Source organism: Heterodontus francisci, chromosome 2, assembly GCF_036365525.1.
Source record: "Heterodontus francisci isolate sHetFra1 chromosome 2, sHetFra1.hap1, whole genome shotgun sequence".
NCBI lineage: Eukaryota > Metazoa > Chordata > Chondrichthyes > Heterodontiformes > Heterodontidae > Heterodontus > Heterodontus francisci.
The window spans coordinates 130,373,008-130,400,899 of NC_090372.1; the positions used below are offsets into that span (position 1 = coordinate 130,373,008).

At 45.1% G+C, this 27,892-nt stretch overlaps 1 protein-coding gene across 1 annotated transcript in view; it reads left to right on the forward strand.

The window, feature by feature from the left end:
• LOC137380771 (ATP-binding cassette sub-family A member 13-like) overlaps window positions 1-27,892 on the forward strand; it is a 330,301-nt gene that overhangs the window by 66,419 nt on the left and 235,990 nt on the right. Inside the window, exons 10-14 of the mRNA XM_068053109.1 lie at window positions 3,269-3,403; window positions 18,248-18,444; window positions 19,621-19,902; window positions 22,187-22,296; window positions 26,922-27,003. Of these exons, the coding sequence (XP_067909210.1) occupies window positions 3,269-3,403; window positions 18,248-18,444; window positions 19,621-19,902; window positions 22,187-22,296; window positions 26,922-27,003 (806 nt within the window). The remainder of the gene's footprint in view (window positions 1-3,268; window positions 3,404-18,247; window positions 18,445-19,620; window positions 19,903-22,186; window positions 22,297-26,921; window positions 27,004-27,892) is intronic.

Genomic DNA, 27,892 nt, shown 5'->3' on the forward strand with positions numbered 1-27,892 from the left:
ACCTGAAAGGAGTGTTTGGGGCTTGGATGGTTGGGAGAGAGGAGGTAAAAGGGCAAGTATTACACCTCCTGTGATTGCATGAGAAGGTGCTGTGGGAAGGGGATGAGGTGTCGGGGGTGATGGAGGAGTGGACCAGGGTGTCACGGAGGGAACGATCCCTTCGGCATGCTGACAGGTGAGGGGAGGTGAAGATGTGTTTGGTGGTGGCATCATGCTGGAGGTGGCGGAAATGGCGGAGGATAATCCTTTGGATGTGGAGGCTGGTGGGGTGGAAAGTGAGGACACGGGGAACCCTGGCACGGTTCTGGGAGGGAGGGGAAGGGGTGAGGACAAAAGTCCGTGAAATGGGTCAGACATGGTTGAGGGCCCTGTCAACCACAGTGGGGAGAGGATTCCTTGGTTGAGAAAAAAGGAAGACATATCAGAAGCGCTGTTGTGGAAGATTGCACCATCAGAACAGATGCGTCGGAGATGCAGAAATTAGGAGAATGGAATGGAGTCCTTACAGGAAGCAGGGTGTGAGGAAGTGTATTCGCGGTAGCTGTGGGAGTCAGTGGGCTTATTATGAATATTAGTGGACAGTCTATGACCAGAGATGGAGACAGAGAAGTTGAGGAAGGGAAATGTCGGCGATGGACCATGTAAAGGTGAGAGAAGGGTGGAAATTGGAAGCAAAGTTGACGAAGTTTTCCAGTTTGGGGTGAGAGCAGGAAACAGCACCGATAGAGTCATCAATGTAATGGAAAAAGAGTTGGGGGAAGGGGCCTGAGTGATTAGATTTTCTTTCAGTAAAATGTGTTCGATATAAATTCTGGTGATGCTGGAAAATCCTTTTTGTCTCTGACAGTCAGGCAAAAGAGTGAGCATGCATCTCAAAAATCATGAATAAACTGTGTGTAACGTCAATAGCAGCAGTGGGTTTTGCATTTGCTGAATCAACCAGGTTTGTCATTGTGATTGTTTTAAGCAATTTCTTTCAATTGGTCAGTCAAATGCCAGCTCAAAGCAACTGTCTTATACATCTAGAGGCTTTCCAGAAAACTTCCAAATTATTGCACAATTCTGATTCCCAATGTAAGGACCCAAACAATTTTCCAAAACTTAAATGGCACTTGACACAAATATTATGAATTTTAATTGGGTCATTGTGTGCCTGATTATTGATAGAGTTGTAGTTTTATTGGAACTCAGTAGTTGACAGTTTTGGTGACAAGGACATGATCTTCATGCATCAGGGAGCGAAAACCTGTTTAACAGGAGAAAAAGAAAACATGAGAATAGAGTGTGGCAAAGGATTGTACTTGCACTACTACTGCTGGGGTAAAGGAAAAAAAGATTTATACAGCACCTTTCACATTTCAAAGTGCTTCACAGCCGGTATAAGAATTTTGAAGTATAATTACTGTTATTATGCAGGGAATTTTTTTTTCGTTCATGGGATGTGGACGTTGCTGTCTCGGCCAGCATTTATTGCCAATCCCTAATTGCACTTGATAAGGTGGTGGTGAGCCGCCTTTTTGAACCGCTGCAGTTCTTGGGGTGTCAGTAAACCCGCAGTGCTGTTAGGAAGGGAGTTCCAGAAGTCTGTGCAGGCGGTCTCCCACTGCCCATCAGGAACAAAAGTGTCCCAGATGCCTCCTCCCTGCCTCTCTTCCTGCTCCACCCCCTCCTGCTAAGGTGGCCTCCCAATTTCAGGTGGCAACTGCTGATGATGGCTATGCTGTGGAGGAGACAGTAGATTACCAAAATCTTAAAGACATGTGCTGGAGGGCTCGCCCTGAGTGGTCCAAGCATCGGAAGCATCGGAAGCATTCCTTCAGCATGCTGATGGTCTGTTGCACTGTGTTCCTGGTGGCTCCTTGGTCTCATTGTACACCCACTCTCCATGCATGGTCAGATGGCAGAGCGGGGGATCATCACCCACAAGTACAGGGGGCAGCCTTTGTCTCCAAGCAGCCACCCTCTGGTTGTTCCTGGAGGCACAAAAATGGCAGGAATGGCAGTTTGCCTTAGAATGAAAGCACCGTAGCTGCTGCCAGAATAGCAGACATTCACTGCGTAATGTACTATGCATGGTCACACACCAACTGCACATTGATGGAATGATAGCCTTTGCGATTCCTACATCTCTCCCTATTGACATGGGCGACCCATAGAGCCATGTGTGTGCAGTCGATGGCTCCGTGCACCATCAAGAATCCTGCTAACTTTGCAAATCCTCATGCCTGCTCATCCTGTTTCTCCCTCCTTAGAGACAGCACAATGTAATTGCCTCTCTTAGCATATCCACCACCTCCCAGGTGCATCGATGAAAGGCATACTGGGGGATGTTGGATATGTTACCCACTCCCGCCTGGAAAGATCTGGTTGTATAAAGGTTTAATGCGACTGTAGCTCTAGCAACGCTGTCCTCGCCTTGGTTTGAAGCTCCAGGTAATGTTGAAAGAGGTGGCACAGTTCTGTAACCACCTCCTTGGTGAACCTGAGTCACCTCATGCATTGCTGCTGCCACAGATGGAGATATGTCAGAAAACCCGTAGTTGGTCGGAACATCTGTGCAGGGCCCTCTTCCGCCTCCTCCTTCTTTGCAGAGCTTCCCATCTCTGCAACCTCTGCTCAATTTGTTGGTCATGTTGTAGGTCCAGAGGCACTGTAACAACAATCTCCATACCTTTTGGAGACTACAGGTGACAAAATCCTCTGCCCTCCATGAATGGATGCATAAGCTCACCAACTGACCGCCAGAAACAAACTACAGTACTTGCATAAACTTCTCCATCGCAGAAGTGATCTAAGAGCACCTCATCAGCAAGTTAGATGCCTGTCCCTTTAAATAGTAATAGTGAGGCTATCCAATACATGTCCAGCTGAGAGTGATTTGCACAGACATTCAGTGGACCTACATAGGCCAAATTGGAGAGATGTGCATCTAATCATCCAGACTGCTGATTGACATCTCTATCTGACCTTTCCTTGCATGGACAATGTACAACATGCCCACACTAGTACACTGCCCAGCAAAGGCCACCACACAGGCCATTTTACTCCTTTGGGGCTTCTGTGTTCCAGAGCCCAATTTCGCATCCTTTATTTCTAAAACGTGAATATATTTTGAACAAACACAGATTCAGTTTCTAGTTGAGAACTATAACCGAGATCTAATTATTGTCTGTGGACTGTATATATGCTATTACCAGTGGGAATATAATACCCGTGAAAATGTAACTCCTTTTCTCACATAAAATCTTCTCATTGTTTGTCATTTCAGTTTTCCATCCTACTGAAACAGCAAGAATTCCAGAAGTACCTGTGCACAGAGTTTGTACAACTACCTTGCACTGCATGGAAAAATGTGTCGAATTATCTGTTCTACGATATTGACAAGATAAGGGTAGTCAAACAGGTAAGAAAAATATACAACAGATTATTATCCTAAAATGTCTTACTTACCTAATAAAAACTTAATTTTTACTGGCCAGTTATTTCATCTTCTCCTCCTATCTAAAATAACTGTCCCCTCCAAACAACATTCTAACCTAGTTTAATATGTATGAGACAGACAATAGCATTTTTGTGACCTTGACGCAAAAAAAGTCCAATTAAGCAAGTGCAGGATTCAGTCTAGTAGTTCCAAACACACTGCTCCAAAATTCAGTTGCGTAGCACCCATATTTATGTGGCTGTGGGTGCCATTTCAGGTCCAAAATGAAATCCACATGCAACGTGTGTGAACAATTATGGTGCTGGCTGCATGGCCATTATGCTGGTGAGTTGTGGTTGTGTTGGTTAGTGCGGGTGCTGGGTCCGTGTACCAGAAGTACACAGAGTTAGCGTGTAATGCTGAGTCGACTCTAGCAGTGACTTTTTCAATCTCAACGCTCCAGCCTACACCTTCTCTTAATCTCGCACAGCTGAACACGTGTTCAGCAGCAGGCAGGACACACCCCACCCCCACCAGTGCTATTTAAAGGGATCATCAACAACTTTCAGGTTAGTCGCTGATTGATTTCTACTGGCTGCTGCCATGATGGTAGAAGTGTTATGTGGTTTGTACTGCTCATTAAAGTTAGTGACATTTCAGGAGTGGTTTGATCTAGTGAAAGCCTTGGTTCTGACTTCAAGGGTTCTGCTCACACCACTTCCTCCCCGTCATGGGTGCTGTAGTTTCTATCACCCTTGGCTTGCAGCATGACAGGGCGAATAAGTAGAGCCAACACAGAAGAGAACAAGCTGCTTGAAGAGGAGGAGGAGGATGAGGCGGAGAAGGGTTCCCAGCAGGAGGCCATATCCACCCATGCTCTTCAGGGAGCAATTCTCGTATCTCAGCCTCAGCGAGGAACAGTGTGTGATGTCTCCGTTTCACAAAGGAGTGCTCATGGAAATCTGCCACCTCTTGCAAGCAGACCTGCAGTCTCAGAGCAGCCAGTGGCTGTAAAAGTTGAACATCATCGCATCGGGTTTCTTCCATGCTTGAGCATGTGATATCTCCAACATCTCACAGTTCGCCATTCACTGTTGTATAAGGGAGGTCACTGAGTCTCTGTATCTACATTTCCTCTTTCCAGAGAGAAACAGACAGAGTGAGCACATGGCTTCGCCAAGATAGCAGCTTCCTAATGCTACAGGGTGCCATTGACTGCACATGTATCACTTTCTGGGTGCCACATGCAAATTTAGAAATTTATTGCAGCTGCAAAGTGTTCTACTCCCTCAATGTCTAGCTGGCTTGTGACTATTTTCAATGCCCTAGTACCCTGACAACAATCATGATCCTTTATTCTGCACCAGTCTGCTGTACCATCACCATTTGAGTCACAACGAGAAATCAGAGGGTGGCTACTGGGTTACAAGGGCTATGCTCTGGCCACCTGGCTCATGACAGAGAAGCATGACCCATGCACATGTGGGCAGCATGCATATAACACAAAATGTCGTTAAGCAGACCATTGGGAGCTAAAGCAATACTTTCTTCAACACTTCTGTGATGTGGACTGCTCCAAAGGAGATTTTCCTTGGTCTGCTGTGTCCTGCTTCTCCTCACCACCATGAGGGCACAGCTCTTGCTACCAGGTATATGGCAAGCAACTGAGGAGGAAGTGGAGGAGGAGGAAGAGGAAGACCAGGAGGAAGGGAGGATGTAACCAACACAGCCCCTTTCTGCTGGGCTGCCGTAATTGGCTCATCCGACTGTGACATCAGTGAACGCAACCCAGGGGCGGCACAGTGGCGCAGTGGTTAGCACCGCAGCCTCACAGCTCCAGGGACCCGGGTTCGATTCCGGGTACTGCCTGTGTGGAGTTTGCAAGTTCTCCCTGTGTCTGCGTGGGTTTTCTCCGGGTGCTCCGGTTTCCTCCCACAAGCCAAAAGACTTGCAGGTTGATAGGTAAATTGGCCATTATAAATTGTCACTAGTATAGGTAGGTGGTAGGGAAATATAGGGACAGGTGGGGATGTTTGGTAGGAATATGGGATTAGTGTAGGATTAGTATAAATGGGTGGTTGATGTTCGGCACAGACTCGGTGGGCCGAAGGGCCTGTTTCAGTGCTGTATCTCTAATCTAATCTAATCTAATCTAATTCTCCATTCAACAGCAGTCCCACACCTTACACTTCCCTGACTGAGCATCACAGCACCCTCTTGTTCACAGTGCTGGAATAAAGACCATCACAAAATAGACATTCCAAACCAATGTTGTCAATCAAACCATCCAATATTCCAGATAAAAGTCAACTAATCATACTTATGGATTCCCTTATTGCCTGTCTTGTGTGTGCCTTTCTCTCTCCTAGTGCTCCACTGCAATGCCACTTCAGTGGTTGCGGTATGGCTAATAGAAGGTTACTGACTTTCACTAGGAGAGACTGCAGATGACCTTGCAGAAAGACCTTGCACAGCTCTGGCCCTAGAAGGCCTGCCTTTGGATTGCATCGCCTTGGCATTGGCAGCAGCAGTCTGGCTGTCTGTCTGAGAGGCAGCAGCAATAGGACTAGCAGAGTGGCAGTCGTGGGAGGGTGAATATTGTCATCCTGAGACAGGCAGGAGGTTCATGATCCATGGTGCCATTGGCAATCCCCTGGGGCCACATCTCTGTACTCCAAGCAATGTGTTGGAGGATAGTTTGCTGGACTTCAGTTAAACCTTGCAGGCCCCTTTTAACACTGATATCCACAGTCTTGATAGCAGGAGTCTGAGCGTCTGTAGCAGCCAGCTGAGCTTGCATGGTTTCAGTCTGAGCTTCCCCTGCAGCACTCAGAGGTTGGATGGCTTCTGCTTGTACTGCAATGGAAACTGAGATATTGGCCATTCGACACTGTAACATGTTTGGATAACGGAGTTAGCCACCACCTCCATGCTGGAAACTATGTGCAAGGTTGGTGCCGGATTCTTTCATGCTCCTTGACAGTGACCACAGGCTTTCTGACGGGCTTGCCAGTGCACCAAACTTTTCTGTGTGCATACGCATCAGCCTTTTCCTGTATGGCACCCCATCATATTTCATTTGTATTAACTCAGCACTGTCAAGAATAATTGAAATATGCACATCTTCAAATAAATTGGCTAATCAATAACTTAGGGTATTCCATCATAAAGATTGTGGGGGAGGGAGCAGCAATTTTGAAAGTTGCTGAAAATGTTCACACCTCTTTGCAGCTTGTCACAGGTAACTAGACTCAAAGAAAATCTTTTTTTGTCGCTTATAAACTTAGTTAAAAATGTTGACTGTGAAATTCGATAAGGCCTGAAAATGGCGCAGGGCTTGCGATGTGCAACTAAAGCTTCTGTTGCAGGCAACAGGCAAATGTTGTGCTGCTTACTTACATGATTACAGAGTGCAGCCTGCACTAAACACACTGTTGAGTCACTGCACTCCTGAACAAGGGATGTGAAATTGTGAGAGGTTAGCATGCTAGCCTGCACTACTTAAAGCCAGCCTGAACCTCTTAAAGGGGAGGTGTATTTGGAGTGGAGCAGATGCTGAAAGTGGCTGGGGAAGAGTGCCTGGCCTGCAATTGAGCGAGAATGGTTCCAAGGTTCTCTGATGTAGCACTGGAGGCCTTGCTGCAGGAGGTGGACTGGAGAAGAGAGGTCCTCTATCCACCAGGGACTAGGAGGCCTCCAGACAGACACTGCAAAAGCAGTGGGTGCAGACAGCCATCGCGGTCAATGCCAGACATCTAGCGCTGAGGACCTGCAAGAAGTTCAATGATCTCACATGAGTGGTCAAGATCAGTGAATGCATCTTCGAAATGGATCCCAGTCTGGGGAAACAAGACAGAACACTTGTGGGGAGGGGCTAGGAGGTACATTTATCAGTTTGGGTGGGGGGGGCTAACAGAGTCAAAGTAACATCCTTGGTGTAGGGGATGGTGGGAAGGGTTTGAGGTGAAAGTTTATGCACTTTGTGGTGGGGTGGGGGGGGGGGGGGGGGTGGAGGACAGGAAGACAAGGTAAGTGTTTTTTGGGGGGGGAGGGCAAGTAATTCATTTTATGAGAATTTATGATTATTGGTGGGTGGGACAGGGGCAAAGTAAATCTATTTTTTTTGTTCATTGCATTTTTAAATATTTAAATTGAATGGTAGGGATCAAAGCCTTTTAAAAATGGCATCGCGCCTGCGCACAGGCTGCTGACGCCATTGTCTGGGACGGACAGTCCCCATGTGATCGGCTATTTAAATGAGCCGCTGCACTTAGGATTGCGGTGGCTCTGCGACATGTGGCCCGCTTGGGCTGGCCGCCGTTGTTTTCACCCGCCACCGATTTCAGCGACCAGCTTGTTAAATTCAGTCCAGTGTTGATCGTTAATGCCCTGCTTATTTCAAAGTTGTTCCTTGCTAGGAAGCTATTGCTAAAGTTGTTGGTCTTTGTTTCTGATTGTGCCCTTTTGCTAAGTAGGAGACATTTTAGAGTGTAATTATAGTATGCATAAGAATGTGATTCTTCTCGAAAAGAAAAAAAAATCTGCATTTGTATAGCACGTTTCATGACCTCAGTTTGCCCCACTGTGCTTTACAACTGATGAAGTACTCTTTGAAGCGTAGTAGCTGTTTTAATGTAGAAATGGAGCAAAAGCTACCAAAATGTGCAATTCTCTACAGCGCATCAGCTGAAAGGTTGGCTGTTATGACCAGGTGAAAGAAAATATTTATTTCCCACAGGGATGCATTGGTGATATTCTCTGCTGAATTTTCCTCTGAACAGCAGATTCCTGGAGAAAAATTGAGTCCTGTGAGTCCTAATGTTCACATGTGTACCACTTGCCACTCCAAGAAACCCTATCATCCAGTGAAAGTTGCCAGGGAGAGGAATGGAGCCAGCAGCTAGGGAACTGAGTTTGTGGTGGGGATAGAAGACAATGGCTTTGGTCTTTCCAATATTTAACTGGAGGAATTTTCTGCTCATCCAGTACTGGATGTTGGACAGCAGTGTGACAGCGGAAGGGTCAAGAGAGGTGGGTGAGGTAGAGTTAGGTGTCGTCAGCGTACCTGTGGAACATGATGTGTTTATAGTTGATGTTGCCGAGGGGCAGTATGTATATGAGAAATGGGAAAGGGCAAAGGATAGATCCTTGTCCCATTCCAGAGCTAACAACATGGGAATGGGAAGAGAAACCATTGCAGGTGATTCTCTGGCTACGATTAGATAAGAATGGGCGGCACAGTGGCGCAGTGGTTAGCACCGCAGCCTCACAGCTCCAGGGACCCGAGTTCGATTCCGGGTACTGCCTGTGTGGAGTTTGCAAGTTCTCCCTGTGTCTGCGTGGGTTTTCTCCGGGTGCTCCGGTTTCCTCCCACACGCCAAAAGACTTGCAGGTTGATAGGTAAATTGGCCATTATAAATTGTCACTAGTATAGGTAGGTGGTAGGGAAATATAGGGACAGGTGGGGATGTTTGGTAGGAATATGAGATTAGTGTCGGATTAGTATAAATGGGTGGTTGATGTTCGGCACAGACTCGGTGGGCCGAAGGGCCTGTTTCAGTGCTGTATCTCTAATCTAAATCTAATCTAATGGAACCAGGCGAGGGCAGTGCCAATCAGCTGGATGGTGTTGGAGAGGTGTTGGAGGAGGATGGTTTGGTCAACTGTGTCAATGGCTACAGACAGGTCAAGAAGGATGAGGTGGGGTAATATGCCATAGTCACAGCCACATAGGATGCCATTTGTGATTTTGATAAGGCTGGTTTTGGTACTGTGGCAGTGGCAGAAACCCAATTCGAGGGATTCTAACATAAGGTTGTTGAAAAGATGGGCAAGATTTGAGAGGAGACAGACAACACGTTCAAAGAGTTCTGATGGGAAAGGGAGGTTGGAGATGGGGTGGCAGTGGGGTCAAGGGTGGGATTTTTGAGGAGAGGGCCGATGATGACAGATTTGACAGGGAAGTGGACAATATCCAGGGAGTGGAATCCTTTAACAATATCAGCTAACATCGGGGCCAGGAAGAGAGGTTGGATGGTCAACAGTTTGGTGGGAATAGAGTTGAGGGAGCAGGAAATGGATTCTTACCCAAATGTCTCTGCTTTGCCATTGTGAATAATTAATCCATTTGATTTGAATATTCTAATGGCTGGTCTTCCATATTCTACCCTCCGTAAACTTGAGGTCATCCAAAACTCTGCTGCTCGTGTCTTCACTCATACCACGTCCCATTCACCTATCACCACGGTGAAGTAATGTCTTGATTTTAAAATTCTCATCCTTGTTTCCAAATCCCTCCATGGCCTCACCCCTATCTCTGTAATCTCCTTCAACCCCACAACCCTCCCTATCTCTGTAATCTCCTTCAGCCCCACAACCCTCCCTAAATCTGTAATCTCCTTCAGCCCCACAACCCTCCCTATCTCTGTAATCTCCTTCAGCCCCACAACCCTCCCTATCTCTGTAATCTCCTTCAGCCCCACAACCCTCCCTATCTCTGTAATCTCCTTCAGCCCCACAACCCTCCCTATCTCTGTAATCTCCTTCAGCCCCACAACCCTCCCTATCTCTGTAATCTCCTTCAGCCCCACAACCCTCCCTATCTCTGTAATCTCCTTCAGCCCCACAACCCTCCCTATCTCTGTAATCTCCTTCAGCCCCACAACCCTCCCTATCTCTGTAATCTCCTTCAGCCCCACAACCCTCCCTATCTCTGTAATCTCCTTCAGCCCCACAACCCTCCCTATCTCTGTAATCTCCTTCAGCCCCACAACCCTCCCTATCTCTGTAATCTCCTTCAGCCCCACAACCCTCCCTATCTCTGTAATCTCCTTCAGCCCCACAACCCTCCAAGATATCAGTGCTCCTCTAATTCTGGCCTCTTCAGCATTCCCAATTTTAATCGCTCCACCATTGGTGGCTGCATCTTCAGTTATCTTGGTCCTAAGCTCTGGAATACCCTCTTTAAACCTCTCCACATTTCTGCCTTTCTACCTTGCTTTCCTCCTTTAAGACACTCCTTAAAACGTACCTCTTTGACCAGTCAACTAACCTAAGGGGCTGGAGTTTCAGCCCCCACTGAGTATGGGAATGGAATCCCGCTGCCTCTGGAACATGATGCTATTTTCAAAGTGTCACCAGCAGGGAGGGAATGGGTCGGGTGCTCGCCTCCAATTAATTGCCTGTTGAGCATATTAAAGAGCTCATTAACAGGCTTGTAAGTTTCAGTGAACAATTTTTAAAGACTGGGAATGGGGAAGATGCCATGGGGGAAATACGACAGGGTTGGGAAGATGTGAATGGCGTGAAAGGCCATGAGGGCTATGGGAAGGACTGATTAAATTAATTCATAGGTAGCAAATAAAGCTTAGCTGCTTCAGATGTGCTTCAGTGTGGCTATTGCTACAGCTGGAAGAGATTAATGTCACAATGGAGAGTGACAGGAGAGTGATGAGGGAAGTGAGCCCATGGCATCACTGTGGCAACTGGAGTTGACACAGTAAGGCCTAGAGAACACACAAAGCCCAGCTGAGTGAGGTCAGATGGGAACAGGCCATTCTGACACTGGACAGAGCAGCCAGGATGAGCTGCAGCAGATACAACCTCCTCGACAGCAGGAAGCCAGAGGGGCACAGTGGGTGGCTGCAAGGGGATGAGTTCCCATGTCCACACAGGCCCTCTGAGATCCCTGGTGACTCTGTATAGGCAGCGACATGCCCAGCAATGGCTGCCGCTTGCATTTAAAAATTCCATTCCATTCCCCATTCCCGTCTCCATAACACTTCCAGCATCTCTAATTGGGTGCCGGACTCGCTCCCAGGCCAATTACTTAATTAGCATTTAAAAATAGCGACGCGTCAGCATGCTTCATTCGTCAAGGTCCCACCCCTTGACGGGGCGGCACAGTGGTGCAGTGGTTAGCACCACAGCCTCACAGCTCCAGGGACCCAGGTTCAATTCTGGGTATTCCCTGTGTGGAGTTTGCAAGTTCTCCCTGTGACTGTGTGGGTTTCTGCCGGGTGCTCCGGTTTCCTCCCACAGCCAAAGACTTGCAGGTTGATAGGTAAATTGGCCATTGTAAATTGCCCCTAGTGTAGTTAGGTGGTAGGGAATATGGAATTACTGTAGGGTTAGTATAAATGAGTGGTTGTTGGTCGGCACAGACTTGGTGGGCCGAAGGGCCTGTTTCAGTGCTGTATCTCTAAATAAATTAAACAACCCGAAAACAAAAATCCAGCCCAATATCTCCTAAAGTGGCTCAGTGTCATATTTTGTTTCATAATACTCCTGTGAAGTGCCTTGAGACATTTTATTGCATCAACCTTTTTATATAAGTATAAGCTGTTGTTGTTGTTGTTGTCTTCCACCTCCACAACTTCTCATTATATCCTTTAAATGATGAATGGTAGCTCTTTATAAGTTGCTGCCTCTCTGAATGTTGCACTTCCCACCCAAATGTGCTGCAGGGTAATTTGTCTGGGTAAACCTTTCCTGTGCAAGTAACCTATTCAGATATCGAGGAGTAACTCCTATTGCAAAATTTGGCACTGCCCCTGAATAATCAATGCAGGAGCAAGGACCAGCACAATCTTAGTTTTGCTATTCCTGCAAAACAGGAGCATAAGTGTTCAGCTACTAATATTGCCAGCAATACATTCTAACCTATAATATCAAACAACCTGTTACTTCCGATCAAAGAGAGTATGTTTAATGAGAAAGTCTACAAATTATATTTTTAAACTACCGTGAACTTAAATAACCAATCTGCAGTTGCAAAAATTTTGCTGAAGCTGTACAGTAATTACTTTTAAGCAAACATGAATAAATTAAACAAATTTCACTGTTAGGTCATTGAAAACATGGACTTCCTCTAACAGATGGGAGTACAATAAATATATAACTCATTGCAGTCATACTTCTGCAAACAGCCATGCTAATTGTATGAAATCAGGAAAATTTTTCGGCTGTTACTGAGAAGATGGCAGAAGGATTTGAGATATATTAAATTTTAGTAGTTTTCACATTTTGCTAAGTATTAATCCCAGCTGGATGCTAGGTACTAACATTTCCTTTGTACATTAAGGCTGGGATTTTACGGACCCCTGAGGTGGGATCAAGGGTGGGGGGCGGGGGGGCATAGAGTATCGTGATGTGTGGCGAGGGGGGGGAGGCGGCAAAGCGGTGGGCCCGTTGCTTCCCCGTTGCCCAGCGTTCTTCCTGGGGGTGAGATAGGCCACTTAACGGCCTTCTCAGCCAGAGGCTAATTGAGGCCCTTAAGTGGCCTGTTAACAGCCAATTAAGGACCTCTCCCCAATGCCGCTGGGATCTTAACAGCAACGAGGGGGGACTTTCCCTGTGTGGGGAGGATGCCTTGTAATACGAGGCATCCTCCTTGGGGGCTTCGGGGAGGGTCCATCCTCCATGGGCAATTTGTGGCCCACAGAGGATCCTCGACGGGAACAACTTTACTCCCCTGGATCCCCCTACCCTGGACTGAATGACCACCACCACCCCGGCACCCCCCCCCCCCCCCCCCCCCACCCTCACCATGGCCTTTTGGACTGGCCCCGGCGACTCTGCCTCTCTTACCTCTGTTCTGGGGTTCCACCATTGGGCCTGGGTCCAAGGCCTCTGCAGTACCGACGGGACTCCCATCACCTTTTCGGCCTGGTGATGGGAGCCCCACCTCCAGCAAAAAATCCAGCCCTAAATCTTGTCAACTCCTCAGAACTGTTTGATTTCCACCAAAGCTCCAAGAAATTGTTTTATTTGGATTATAGGAACATAGGAACAGGAGGAGGCTATTTAGCCCCTTGAGCCTGTTCTGCCATTCAATGAGATCATGCTTGATCTGCGACCTAATTCTATATACCCACCATTGCCCCACATCCCTTAATACCTTTGGCTAACAAACATTTATCAATCTCAGTTTTAAAATTAACAATAGCATCAGTTGCCATTTGAAGAAGGGAGTTCCAAACTTCTACCACCCTTTGCATGAAGAAATATTTCCTAATTTCACTCCTGAAAGGTCTGGCTCTGCTTTTAGACTATGCCCCTCAGTCTTAGGCTTCCAACCAGTGGAAATAGTTTCTATCTACCCTATCTGCTCCCCTTATTATCTGGAAACTTTCAATCAAATCATTCCTTAAACTTCTAAATTCCAGGGAATACAACCCTAATTTGTGTAATCTCTCCTCGCAACTTAACCCTTGGAGTATAGGTATAATTCTAGTGAGTCTACACTGCACTCCCTCCAAGACCAATATATCCTTCCAAGAGTGTGGAGCTTAGAACAACTCACAACACCCCAGATGTGGTCTAACCATGGCTTTTGTATAGCTGAAGCATGACTTTACCCCTTATATTCTCGTCCTCTAGATATACAGGCCAGCATTCCATGAGCCTTTCTGATTATTTGCTGTACCTGTTCATGACATTTTAATGACCTATATATCTGGACACCAAGTCTCTTTGGACCTCCACTGTTTCCAACTTTTCACAATTTAGGAAGTACCCTGTTCTATCCTTTTTAGGTCCAAAATGCATGACCTCACATTTGCCTGCACTGAAATCGATTTGCCACAGTTTTGCCCATTCACTTAATCTAACAATATCTCTTCATAATTTTATGCTTCTATCTACACTACTTACAATACCATCTATCACTGTATCATCAGAAAATTTGGATATTTCTATCCCATAATGTAAGTGGTTAATAAATATGGTGAATAATTAAGGCCCAACAAACTCCTTGTGGAACACCATTCGTCACATCCTGCCAATTAGAGCAGCTGCCCAATTTCCCTACTCTCTGTCTCCTGCCACTCAGCTAGTTTCCTAATAATTTGCCTTCGATTCCATGAGCTTCAACTTTAACTAACAATTTCTTATGAGGGACTTTATCAAATGCCTTCTGAAAGTCCCGTAATATCCCGTAGACATTCTCCTGTCCAATACTTTAGTCACCACATCAATAACTTTAACCAGGCTTATCAGGCATGTCCTGCCCTTTATAAATCAATTCTGGCTCTCTCTGATCAGCTGAAAATTTTCAAGGTGTTCAGTCACCCTATCCTTAATTTTAGACTCTTGACAACAGATGTTAGGCTAACTGGTCTATAATTCCCTAGTTTCCCACTCTATGACCTTTCTTAAATAGAGAAGTGACATGTGCAATATTCCAATCTAAAGAAATGAGGAAAGGTTCCTGAATCAAGATAACTTTGGAAGGTTATAGTTCAGGCATCTGCAATTTTCACACCTACTTCCTTTAAAACCCTGGAATGGAAATCACTTGGTCCTGGGATTTGTGATTATTTGGATCAAATCAGATGAATTTTACTTGAATATGATATAATATTAAATAGAATATTTTGGACAAGGTAATCCCAATATTTTTAATATAGTTTAAAAATTAAAAAGCTAGAACATAAGAAAGGTTAAGGATAAGAAAAGATCTTTAGGCCCACTGAGGCTCTTTCCTCGAGTGTCCTAACTCTTCCATGTTGGTACACTAGTGGATTAGGTTCAATGGGGCAATGGTTGTTTTTTAATTCTTCAAAGAGTTATGGAATAGGTTAGAGGAAGCCACAAAACCAGATAATATAAATATATGTATGAGTTTAGTGGACAATTAATTGGGTGTTTGGAGAGAGAGCGGATTGAGGGATACTGTGAGAAGATGAGTTTGCCAGTGAAAAGAAATAGACTTATTAGGTCTAATAAACTTCCCCTGTTTTTAAACATTCCCATGTTATTCTCGTCATAAAATCTAGAAGGAGGGGAGAAAAGTGCAGAGAAAAGATTTTATTTTCAACTGTAGAAAGTACAGACAGACTCTGTTTATATGAAGGATTATTATAGATGGTGGAATCAGTGGATTAAGGAAGAAACATTCAGCTGAAAAGTGCACTCTATAGGCCAATTTTCACTCCTGGTGGGAAGCTGATGAGAATGGAAGGCAATTCCACGTGGGGTGTGAGTCTAGATCTGGCAAATCAGGTGTCTGGTTGTTTCCAGTGGAAAATGCCAGCTGACTGGTGAGTCCTGAAGTTTGTTACTGTCTGTGAGATAGATATTTGGAAGAAAGCATACTTCTTTTTCCAAATCAGTGTTCTGCTATCCATCCAGATTGTGAAAGGGGAAGTGTGACTTTATCTCCATGGGAACCAAACCAATGAATTATTTCTGCTTTTAACTCACGCTTTTGGGGTAGGAATTGGTTAAAAAATTGAATAGCATTTCAGCATTCAGTAGCAACTGTATTTTGAGAACAGGCCCTGAGAAAATATTTTTTTATTTGTGGAGTGTTGTTAAATTCTCCATTATGGTTAATTAGTAAATTTTAAAAAACTAATTTTATTTTAATATTTTTCAAAGTTTTTTCAGACTATTTCAGCTTCCATCTTCACCCCATGTATATGTCCCAATTTTTAATATGTTGACATTTCTGAACGTGATTTTATTTCAGTGCTTTTCATTTCCTGGTTGGGTGTCCATGAGAGTTATTTAACTTGATTGACTGCTTGAACATCTTGAGGACATCACTGCAACGGGGACTGCCCAGTATAGAAATGCAATGAGTTGCAATACCACTCCAGGGTGATAAAGTTAAATTGTTTGCCACAGTGATTACTTAATCTTAAAGCAAAGCTTACTTTGAGAACAGCAGTGAGTGCCCTTGCTTCGCCATTGACTGCAAACTTTGGGCCTATATACTTGCCAATTATACTGCTGAATAGTGGCACGCAAATGATTCCGAAGCATTGTTCCACACAATAATTGGCCAGGACATTGTCTGGTCTTTGTAAAATACAGATTAAGTTTAACAGAAGACACAATCTGCTGATGAGGCTGCTGTTGTACTTGAACTCTTGAATTGTTTACAAAGGCTACCTTAGACAATAAGCAAGCATTTATTTTAAGAAGATCAGGACAATGAAGTTTGAAATCAACTAAAATTGCTGCAACTAAATGACTTATTCATGTGTGGAGAAATTACAAGGATAATGCTCAGTCTGAAAAATCTGTTTGGTTACTTCACAATTGGCAATGAATTTTTTTTTTCCAAAAATATACTTTATTCACAAAAATCTGTAAAAAATACAGTTCAAATTTCACATTTCAGAAAGTACAATAGAGATCAGATTCCCTCAATACAGAACATGAGATGCCTCACAGTTCTTGCCATTCCATTTTATATGCAATGTACAGAGCATAGCAAAAAACATTTTTGATGCATACAGCCCAAGGGGTTTTACACAGGTTCCAGCCCCTCAGTTCACTATGGTGGGAGGACCTTACACAGTGGCCTTTCCCCATTGAGCCTTTGTGGCGGCTGCCCCAAGCTTTAGTGTGTCCCTCAGCACGTAGTCCTGGACCTTGGAATGTGCCACTCTGCAACACTCGGTCGCTGGAAGATCAGCAAGTTTCGGGCAGATCAAAGAGCATCTTTCATTGAGTTGATACTCCTCCAGCAGCAGTTGATGTTTATCGCGGTGTGCATCCCTGGGAACAGCCCGTAGAGCACAGACTCCTGTGTTACAGAGCTGCTCGGGATGAACCTCGACAACAACCTCTTTCCTGACCTGCTTTGCAAAGGCATATTCCAGAAGGAGGCGGAGGACATAACAATGAAAATAGACCATAATTGGAACAAAATGTAACATTGCAGTCCATGAACCATGTGAGCTGTCGGTCTGATTGAACTTGCTGAACAATCATATTTTACTAATGTTGAAATGTAGGCCTGAATTTTACGAGTCCTCTGCAGACAAGCTGGGAGGTGGGAGGGCTGGTTAAATGGCGGCAGAAGGTGTTGGGAGGGAAGCCCGATATCTTCCCGCTGCTATGGGATATTCCCAGAAGCGGGAATGGCAGTGGCTCAGAGGCAGGTAGATAACTTATTCAATTAACTGGCTGATTAATGGCCATTTGACCACGGTGCCAGGATTTTACTGGTGCCATTATGGCCTCCCACTGCGTGGGAAGACCACCAGCATCTTCCCGGGGTGGGGAGGGGCTTTCCTTTCTGGCTGCTCTGTGACCCACGGAAGGGCCCCCAGTGGCAAAGGCCACTCTTGTGACACCACCGCTGATGCTGGATGGTTCACTCCTCTGGGTTCCAGGGCCTGCCTGCATATTGAACCAATTTCTTACCCACCCTTCAAGGGTGCCTCAACATGGAGGCACCCTCTCCTCCCTGCAGCCTGATTGGGCCAGCAGCTCTGAGACATGAGCTGCCATCCTCAATTGGATGGTGGTTCCAGCGGCAGACTCTTAACTGGCCGCCACCACTAATATTGCCTGCTCCCAACCTACATAATAGTGATCTCAGTCTGCTTCACACTGCTCCCAAACTTCATCACAGTGATTCCGACCTGCCTCACACTACTCCAATCCCAATCTGCTTCACAATACCCCTAGTCTGCTTCACACTGCTCCCAACCTGCTTCACAGTGATCCTGACCTGCTTCACACTGCTCCCAGTCTGCTTCACAATACTCCCAGTCTGCTTCACACTGCTCCCGGTCTGTTCACACTGCTTCGATCCCAGTCTGCTTCACAGTGCTCCGATCCCAGTCTGCTTCACACTGCTCCGGTCCCAGTCTGCTTCACACACTCCGATCCCAGTCTGCTTCACACTGCTCTGATCCCAGTCTGCTTCACACTGCTCCGATCCCAGTGCTCTTCACAGTGCTCCCTGTTTGCTTCCTCAATCTAATATGTTAATACTGAGGGTGTATTCTTAAGGGATAGTGAAACAGCTCTACTGTCTACTTTGACTCACTCTGTTATTTTGTCTCTTTCATGGAACACTTTAAGGTCTTTAATCTTTGGTACAGCAGTGGATTGCCTGAATATCTGTTGACCACATTTGACCAAATGTCGGCAGCTCTAACGAATCTTTCAACAAACGAGCAGGACTTCGAAACAGCCTCTTCAGCACAACAGGTTCTTTATCTGCTCAGGGATGTGATTCACGTTACTGTGCTTCTTCAAAGCAATACATCCTCAGAAGAGTGAGTCAGTTATTTTATTATTTTTGTGCAACATGCGTGTCTATTGGCAAGCATGTGATTATTTTCGCTTGTGTGTAGAAGGGTTGATTAATCAAGGAGGTTGGAGTGAGGCAAAGGAGTCTGCCTCTTCCACCATAACTAAGAGGAAAGATCTAGGAAACCATGGAGAAACAGCATAAATGTTGCACTAAAGTAACATTTGGGTGATTCTCTGCGGAAATGAATGGTCTATATGTCTATACTATCATGAACTTGTTAGTTTACTGATATGTAGTTAAATACACAGCAACTTTGAGAATCTATTGCTACATAAAATGCTGATAAGGGCGAAAGTTGGTATTTTGTATTAGAAATATTTAAGTAGCATCCTTAATGTCTCAATGCATAAATCCCACAGATTGTATGGTACTGAGCCATATAACCATGGATGGCCACTGGTTTGATCTCTGAGTGAGTCACTTTTAGCCGGGCAGTGAGAAGCAATACAATTGGTTACATTGAGCTGAGTTTAAAAAGGGAAAAATTGGCCAGGCTTTCCCTGATTGCTAACCAAGGACCTCTGCTCGAGGTTTGCCTGACTGAAAATAGGCAACAGATAGGACTGGGGACTTAATTTTTATGTCTCCACAGTTGGAAAGGCTGCTAGAACACACCCATTGAGGCTCAGACATTAAGCAAGTTACTGGAGAGCAGGTACTGCCTTTGGAACTATATTGCAGCATGATTTGGTGAGTTCAGCAGAAGAGGAAGGGGTGAAAATAAGAGAGAGGATTGGCTGGGATTTTTAGCAAGTTGCAGGGTGGTGGGCAAAGTGAAGGCTTGAGGAAGTAATGCACCAATCATAAAATCATTGGGCTGGATTTCATCCGGCCCTTGGAGATGGGGTGGGAGGCGGTGGGGCAGACAAAATGTCATGGGGTGGCGTCAGGTGTCACGCCTAATGTTGTCCTGCCCCCATGCCATTTTGCCCATGGCAGGCACCATGGCAAATGGGAGGTCTGCTGGGAGGCCAATGAGGCCACTTCCCATTAAGGGCCACCTTCTGCCTCCACTGGCATTTAGCCAAAGTCAGAGGGGCCTGCTGCCACTTGGAGACGCTGCCAGGCAAGACCTGGTGGCCTCCTAACAGGCTTGGGGTGGTGTCCCTCCTCTGGGGACAATACATGACCTACGTAGGGCCCATCAGGTGGCGATGGCCACACCTGTGGCAAGATCTCCTCTCACCCTCACCAACCATCCCCGCCAGCCACTCGCTGGAGCCTGCCTGACTGGCCCCGGTGACCCCAAAATCACTTACCTTGGTTCTGAGGCCCCCTCCATCTTCACTGCACTGGGCCTCCTGCAGTACCAGCAGTGGCCACCACTTCCAGTGGCGCTGCTGGGACCGCTGAGCTACTGGCCTTCTGATTGGCTGGCAATCAGAATTGAATTCAGCCAGGGGTTCAATAGAGGGTCAAGGTGGGATCGCCTCCCCCCTCGCTTTCAGGCTGTTGCCAGGACCTCTATTGCTGAAATAAAATTCAGCCCATAGAATGGTAACAGCACAGAAGGAGGTCATTTGGCCAGTCGTGTCTGTGCAGTCTCTCCCACACCACTGCCTTTTCCCTGTAGTTCTGCAAAATGTTTTCTCTTTAAATATTTATCCAATTCCCATTTGAAAGCCATGATTGAATCTGTCTCCACCACACTCTCAGCCAGTGCATTCAAGATCCTAACCACTCATTGTGTAAAAAGGTTTTTCCTCATGTCGCCTCTGGTTCTTTTGCCAATCATCTTAAATCTGTGTTCTCTGGTTCTTGACCCTTCCAGTAATGGGAACAGTTTCTCCCTATCTACTCTGTCCAGACCCGCATGATTGTAAACACCTCTATCAAATCTCCTCTCAGCATTCTCTTCTCTAAAGAGAGCAGCCTCAGCTTCACCGATCAATCCACTTAACTGAAGTCTCTCATCCTTGGAGCCATTCTCCTAAATCTTTTCTGTACCCGCTCCAATGCCTTCACAGCCTTCCTAAAGTGTGGCGCCCAAAATTAGACACAATATTCCAGTCGAGGCCGAATCAGTGTTTTATAAATGTTCGGCATGACTTCCTTGCTTTTGTACTCTATGCCCCTATTTATAAAGCACAGGATCCCATATATCTTATGAACCACTTTCCAAATCTGCCCTGCCACCTTCAACTATTTGTGTACATATACCCCCAGGACTCTCTGCTCCTGCACCCCCTTTAGAATTGCATCCTTTATTTTATATTGCGTTTGCTACCAAAATGTATTGCTCTACACTTCTCTGCATTAAATTTCATCTGCCATGTGTCCGCCCATTCCACCAGCCTCTCTATGTCCTCTTGAAGTCTAACACCATCCTCGTCACAGTTCACAATACTTTCAAGTTTTGTGTCATGCGCAAATTTTATCTAGGTCATTAATATAGATCAAGAAAAGCAGCAGTTCTAATCCCAATCCCTGGGAAACCACACTATATACCTGCTTCGTGTCTGAAAAACAACCGTTCACTCCCACCCTCTGCTTCCTGTCACTCAGCCAACTTCATATCTTCATATCCATGCTGCCACTTTCCCTTAGTCCATGGACTTCAACTTTGCTGACAAGCCTGTTATGTAACACTTTATCAAATGCCTTTGGAGGTCCATATACACCACATCAACTACATTCCCTTCGTCAACTCTCTCTATTACTTAATCAAAAAACTCAATCAAGTTAACTTAACATGATTTGCTCTTAACAAATCTGTGTTGGTCTTCCTTCATTAATCCACATTTGTCCAAGTGACTTTTAATTTTGAAGGAAGTGGAGAGACAGCGAGACCTGAGACTGACCCGGAGGGCCTTTGGGTCTGGTTAGGCAGTGTGGAGAGAGAAGCTGAGTGGGAAGGCAGCAGATATGCAGCAAGCGTGGAGCTGTCAGCATGGGAGTTGGACAGGGAAGCACTGATGTCACAGCAGGATGGTAGCAAGGCTTTAGTGAAAGCAATCTAGGGAGTTTGTTGTGTTAAAGTGACAACATGGGCTGGTGAGTAAAGTATAGGATTAATAATGGGGCAGTTGAAAGAGCTGGAGTGCATGGCTGGTTTCTTGTCAATTGAAGCAGACAGGTTCAAACTGAGTGAATCCATGAGCAAAAGCAAAATACTGCAGATGCTGGAAATCTGAAATAAAAACAGAAAATGCTGGAAATACTCAGAAGGTCTGGCAGTATCTGTGGAGAAAGGAACAGGGTTAACATTTCAGGTCTATGAGCTTTCATTAAAATAAAAGTAAGTTGTGGGATGTTGTGTGGTAGACTTGTTATGGGCTGAAGCCAGAAGCCATAACTTTCTTGTAACATTCATAGCAGCTATAAATTTCCTTTTGTAGCCAAAATTATAATTGGTATCATCCACCCTATTCCCCATTATGTGGGGCTTTCTGACTTTAGCTGATTGATGGACAGGACTACTAATTAGACATTTTGTGCCAATTATCCACCGCATACATTTAATGACACCTCAGACATTACATGGACAAGGATTACTCCTATATAAATAAATCAATACAATGTGTTCTTTTGTCAACACTTGCAGAATCTATATTTAAACCTTAGCACAATACATGCAATAGACAGTGTAAAAGATGAACCTGCTTTCCTGATGTAAAATGTCGCACATAAATATTCAGCTACAAGCACATTGACGATCTCAGTTCCCTCTGAGAAGAGTTTTATTGCTGCATTTTTATTTGCAGGTCACTAAAATACCTGGAAAAGCTTCAGGAAAATCTTCAGATCAAGCAAGTGCTCATGATAGACAAGTTATTCAGGAACGTTATTATTCAAACAATGGATTCTGTGAGAGGTAGGAGGATTGATGTAATTCTGAAACATGAAACAGATGGCTTTCATGAATACTTCTGGGATTGCAACTGGCTAATGACAAAACTAATCAGATGGCACATTATTAGATAAAATACAATGGGAAGTAACGGGTACTTACAAAACCAGCAATTTAATGGACAGTTTCAAATGATATCGCAACCAGTGAGAATGTTTTGCAAACAGTATCAGAATCCTGAGATTAGATTTTAACTTTGAATTATTCTCCACTGTTTGCTGTCAGTACTTGTGTACACTTCACAGTTAAGGGCCAGAATCAAACAGGGTCACAGTGAAACATAGTGGGAAGGGGACAAGCAATGTTAAAAAGTCAAGCCTTAAGGCTTTGTGCCTTAACGCGTGGAGCATTCGCAATAAATTGGATGAATTAATCGCACAAATAGATGTAAACGGGTATGATATAGTCGGGATTACGGAGACATGGCTGCAAGGTGACCAGGGATGGGAAATGAACATCCAGGGGTATTCAGTATTTAGGAAGGACAGACAAAAAGCAAAAGGCTGTGGAGTTGCATCGCTGGTTGAAGAGGAAATTAACGCAATAGTGAGGAAAGATATTAACTCTGACGATGTGGAATCTGTATGGGTAGAGCTGAGAAACACTAAGGGGCAAAAAACGTTAGTGGGGGTTGTATATAGACCCCCAAACTGTAGTGGTGATGTTGGGAATGGCATTAAACAGAAAATTAGAGACGCATGTGATCAAGGAACATCTGTAATTATGGGTGACTTTAATCTGCATATAGATTGAACAGATCAAATTAGTCACAACATTGTAGAGGAGGAATTCTTGGACTGTATACGGGATGGTTTTCTGGACCAATACGTTGAGGAACCAATAAGAGAACAGGCCATCCTAGACTGGGTATTGTGTAATGAGAGAGGAATAGTTGACAATCTAGTGGTGCGAGACCCCTTGGGGATGAGCGACCATAATATAATAGCATTCATCAAGATGCAGAGTGACGTAGTTGATTCTGAGACAAGGGTCCTGAATCTTAGTAAAGGAAACTACGAAGGTTTGAGGCGCGAATTGGCTGTGATGGATTGGGAAACGTTACTTAAAGGGATGATGGTGGATAGGCAATGGCAAACATTTAAAGAGCGCATGGATGAACTGCAACAATTGTTTATCCCTGTCTGGCGCAAAAGTAAACCCGGGAGGTAGCCAAACCATGACTTACAAGGGAAATTAGAGATAGCATTAGATCCAAGGAAGAGGTATATAAATCTGCCAGAAAAAAACAACAGCCCTGAGGATTGGGAGCAGTTTAGAATTCAGCAAAGGAGGACCAAGGGATTGATTAAGAAGGGGAAAATACAGTACGACAGCAAGCTTGCGGGGAAAATAAACACTGACTGTAAAAGTTTCTATAGGGGTGTGAAGAGAAGAAGATTGGTGAAGTCAAATGTAGGTCCCTTACAGTCAGAAATAGGGGAATTTATTATGGGGAACAAAGAAATGGCTGACAAAGAAATAGTGAGAGAGAGGAACTGAAGGAAATCACTATTAGTAGAGAAATGGTGTTGGGGAAATTGATGGGATTGAAGGCCGATAAACCCCCAGGGCCTGATGGTATGCATCACTACTTAAGGAAGTGGCCCTAGAAATAGTGGATGCATTGGTGGTCATCTTCCAAGATTCTATAGACTCTGGAGGGTAGCTAATATAACCCCACGATTTAAAAAGGGAGGTAGAGAGAAAGCAGGGAATTATAGACCAGTCAGCCTGATGTCAGTAGTGGGGAAAATTCTAGAGTCCATTATCAAAGATTTTATAGCAGAGCACTTAGAGAACAGTGGTAGAATCGGACAGAGTCAGCATGGATTTACGAAAGGGAAATCATCCTTGGCCAATCTACTAGAATTCTTTGAGGATGTAACTAGTAGAGTTGATGAGGAGGAGCCAGTGGATGTGGTTTATTTGGACTTTCAGAAGGCTTTCGACAAAGTCCCACATAAGTGATTAGTGAGTAAAATTAAAGCACATGGGATTGGGGGTAGTTTATTGCGATGGATAGAAAATTGGTTGGCAGACAGGAAACAGAGAGTAGGGATAAATGGGTCTTTTTCCGAATGGCAGGCAGTGACTAGTGGGGTACTGCAGGGATCGGTGCTAGGACCCCAGCTATTCACAATATATTAATGATTTAGATGAGGGAACTAAATGTAATATCTCCAAAATTGCAGATGACACAAAACTGGGTGGAAGGGTGAGTTGTGAGGAGGAGGCAGAGAGGCTTCAGGGTGATTTGAACAAGTTGAGTGAGTGGCCTAATGCATGGCAGATGCAGTATAATGTGGATAAATGTGAGGTTATCCACTTTGGTAGCAAAAACAGGAAGGCAGATTATTATCTGAACGGCTATAAACTGAGAAAGGGGAATATGCAGCGAGACCTGGGTGTTCTCGTACACCAGTCTCTGAAGTTAAGCATGCAGGTGCAACAGGCGGTAATAAAGGCCTTCCTAGCGAGAGGATTCGAGTACAGGAGCAGGGATGTCTTGCTGCATTTATACAGGGCCTTGATGAGGCCACACCTGGAATATTGTGTGCAGTTTTGGTCTCCTTATCTGAGGAAGGATGTTCTTGCTATAGAGGGAGTGTAGCGAAGGTTTACCAGACTGATTCCTGGGATGGTGGGACTGACGTATGAGGAGAGAGTGAGTCGGTTAGGATTATATTCGCTGGAGTTCAGAAGAGTGAGGGGGGGATCTCATAGAAACCTATAAAATTCTAACAGGACTTGACAGGGTAGATGCAGAAAGGATGTTCCTGATGCTGGGTGAGTCCAGAACCAGGGGTCATAGTCTAAGGATGCATGGTAAACCTTTCAGGACTGAGATGAGGAGAAATGTCTTCACCCAGAGAGTGGCGAGCCTGTGGAATTCATTACCACAGAAAGCAGTTGAGGCCAAAACATTGTACGTTTTCAAGAAGGAGTTAGATATAGCTCTTGGGTCTAAAGGGACCAAAGGATATGAGGCGAAAGCGGGAAAGGTTACTGAGTTGGATGATCAGCCATGATCATAATGAATGGCGGAGCAGGTTCGATTGGCCAAATGGCCTACTCCTGCTCCCATTTTCTATGGTTCTATTTTCTATGTAAGTTTATGTAATAGACTGTCAAACTGCATGGAACTTCATAGAATTCTATGACTGAATTGCCTATCTTTTGAGATTTTAGTTCACACGCAATGATATTAAATCTCCCTCTGATGTTACAACAATAATTTTGCTGAGATGTTCAGAAAAGATTTTTTGTTGTATTAATCTATTCTAGTAATGAAATATCCTTTTTTTCCTTGCTGGCATGTGGGTGCCACTGACAAGGCCAGCATTTATTGCCCATCCCTAATTGCCCTTGAGAAGGTGGTGGTGAGCTGCCTTCTTGAACCGCAGCAGTCCATGTGAGGTAGGTACACCCACAGTGCTGTTAGGAAGGGAGTTCCAGGATTTTGACCCAGCGACAGTGAAGGAACGGCGATATAGTTCCAAGTCAGGATGGTGTGTGACTTGGAGGGGAACTTGCAGATGGTGGTGTTCCCATGAATTTGCTGCCCTTGTCCTTCTAGTTGGTATACACCACGGGTTTGGAAGGTGCTGTCTAAGGAGCCTTGGTGCGTTGCTGCAGTACATCTTGTAGATGGTGCACACTGCTGCCACTGTGCATCGGTGGTGGAGGGAGTGAATGTTTGTGGCGTGCCAATCAAGCAGGCTGCTTTGTCCTGAATGGTGTCGAGCTTCTTGAATGTTGTTGGAGCTGCACCCATCCAGACAAGTGGATAATATTCCATCCTGACTTGTGCCTTGTAGATGGTGGACAGGCTTTGGGGAGTCAGGAGGTGAGTTACTCGCCACCGGATTCCTAGCCTCTGACCTGCTCTTGTAGCCACGGTATTTATATGGCTACTCCAGTTCAGTTTCTAGTCAATGGTAGACCCTAGGATGTTGAGAGTGGGGGATTCAGCAATGGTAATGCCATTGAATGTCAAGGGGAGAGGGTTAGATTCTCTCTTGTTGGAGATGGTCATTGCCTGGCTCTTGTGTGGCACGAATGTTACTTGCCACTTATCAGCCCAAGCCTGGATGTTGTCCAAGTCTTGCTGCATTTCTACATGGACTGCTTCAGTATCTGAGGAGTCACGAATGGTGCTGAACATTGTGCAATCATCAGTGGACATCCCCACTTCTGACCTTATGATAGAAGGAAGGTCATTGATGAAGCAACTGAAGATGGTTGGGCCCAGGACACCTATGCTTGCTGCTTTGATCCTGCAGTGATCCAATCCCAAATTCAGGGGATGGAGTCAGTATGATATAAAGACCAGGCAGCTTTACCATTCCTTGGCACAACAGTGACCCCCACGTAGGGAAACAAACAATATTTCAGATCTGCTCTGAGAGGTCAGCCACAAGCTGGTTGACATGAAGGGGATAAGATTGTCACATCATATTGGACACTCCATTGATAGTAGTCCTAGAATCTAATGGCAATCAATACCTCTGAGATCAATTGTGATTTAATTGCTTCCTGATGCAGCTCACTTACATTGCAGAACATTATCTGTGCCTGCTTTCTGCCAGGACTGGTGCAGCTGCCCGCCTCTTATATGATAATGGCTCCAACCCCTAGATTTGGGATTGGATCACTGCACGATCAAAGCAGGTATGTGTATTGCTAGGTCTTACAGTAGCAAATCTGGCAGGATTCCCAGGGGTTAATGGAATGTAGCAAAAGCTCCTCCTTTCACCCCACCACACCCATCCTGAACCAAAGTTAGGACATGAGGAGGGGATGGGCAGAAGAACCCAGCAGTTCCCTCTCCCTCAGAATCTCCTATTTGTTTTTCCATAGGGTTGAAACTTAGCAAAGTAGGTTTGCAGCCCCACTTGCAGGCTATCTACCATCATTACCCTGACATCCACCCCAGAAAAGGATAGAAACTCTAGACTAAAGTTTTTAAACTTCTGCTACTTGGCCTCTTGGCTTTGTACCCTGTTCATATCATCTATCTTTTGAAAAAAAAATTCCGCACTTAATTTGCATTTTTTTTTTACTTCTCTTTTTATTTTGAGAAATAGCTCACAGAAACAGGACCTGAATCCCTCACAAATAATGGGCTGTATTTTACATTCGTATGTAAACAATGGCTGTCTGCCTGTGCGGACCGCACATTGCGGAGCTGCTGCAATATTCAGCGTGGCGGCTCATTTAAATGGCCGGGGCGGACCCCGGAGAGGGCAGGTGGTCCATCCCTGGGATTGGCGTCAGCAGCCTTTGTGCAGGCATTGACGCCATTTGTAAAGGGCTCTGAGCCCTTCTATTTAATTTCAATATTTAAAGAAATAGGTAAAAAAAAATTTAAACATTTAATTTGTCTCTCTCCCATCCCCCCATAACCATGCACTGCATTACTTGCCCTCTCCCCCGGCAAAACACTTCCCCTGTCCACCTGACCTCCCCCCGACTCAAGTACATAAACTTTAAACTCTAACCTGTCCCACCATCCACTAAACCAATGAGATTAGTTTGACCCCACCTCAACCCCCCCCAC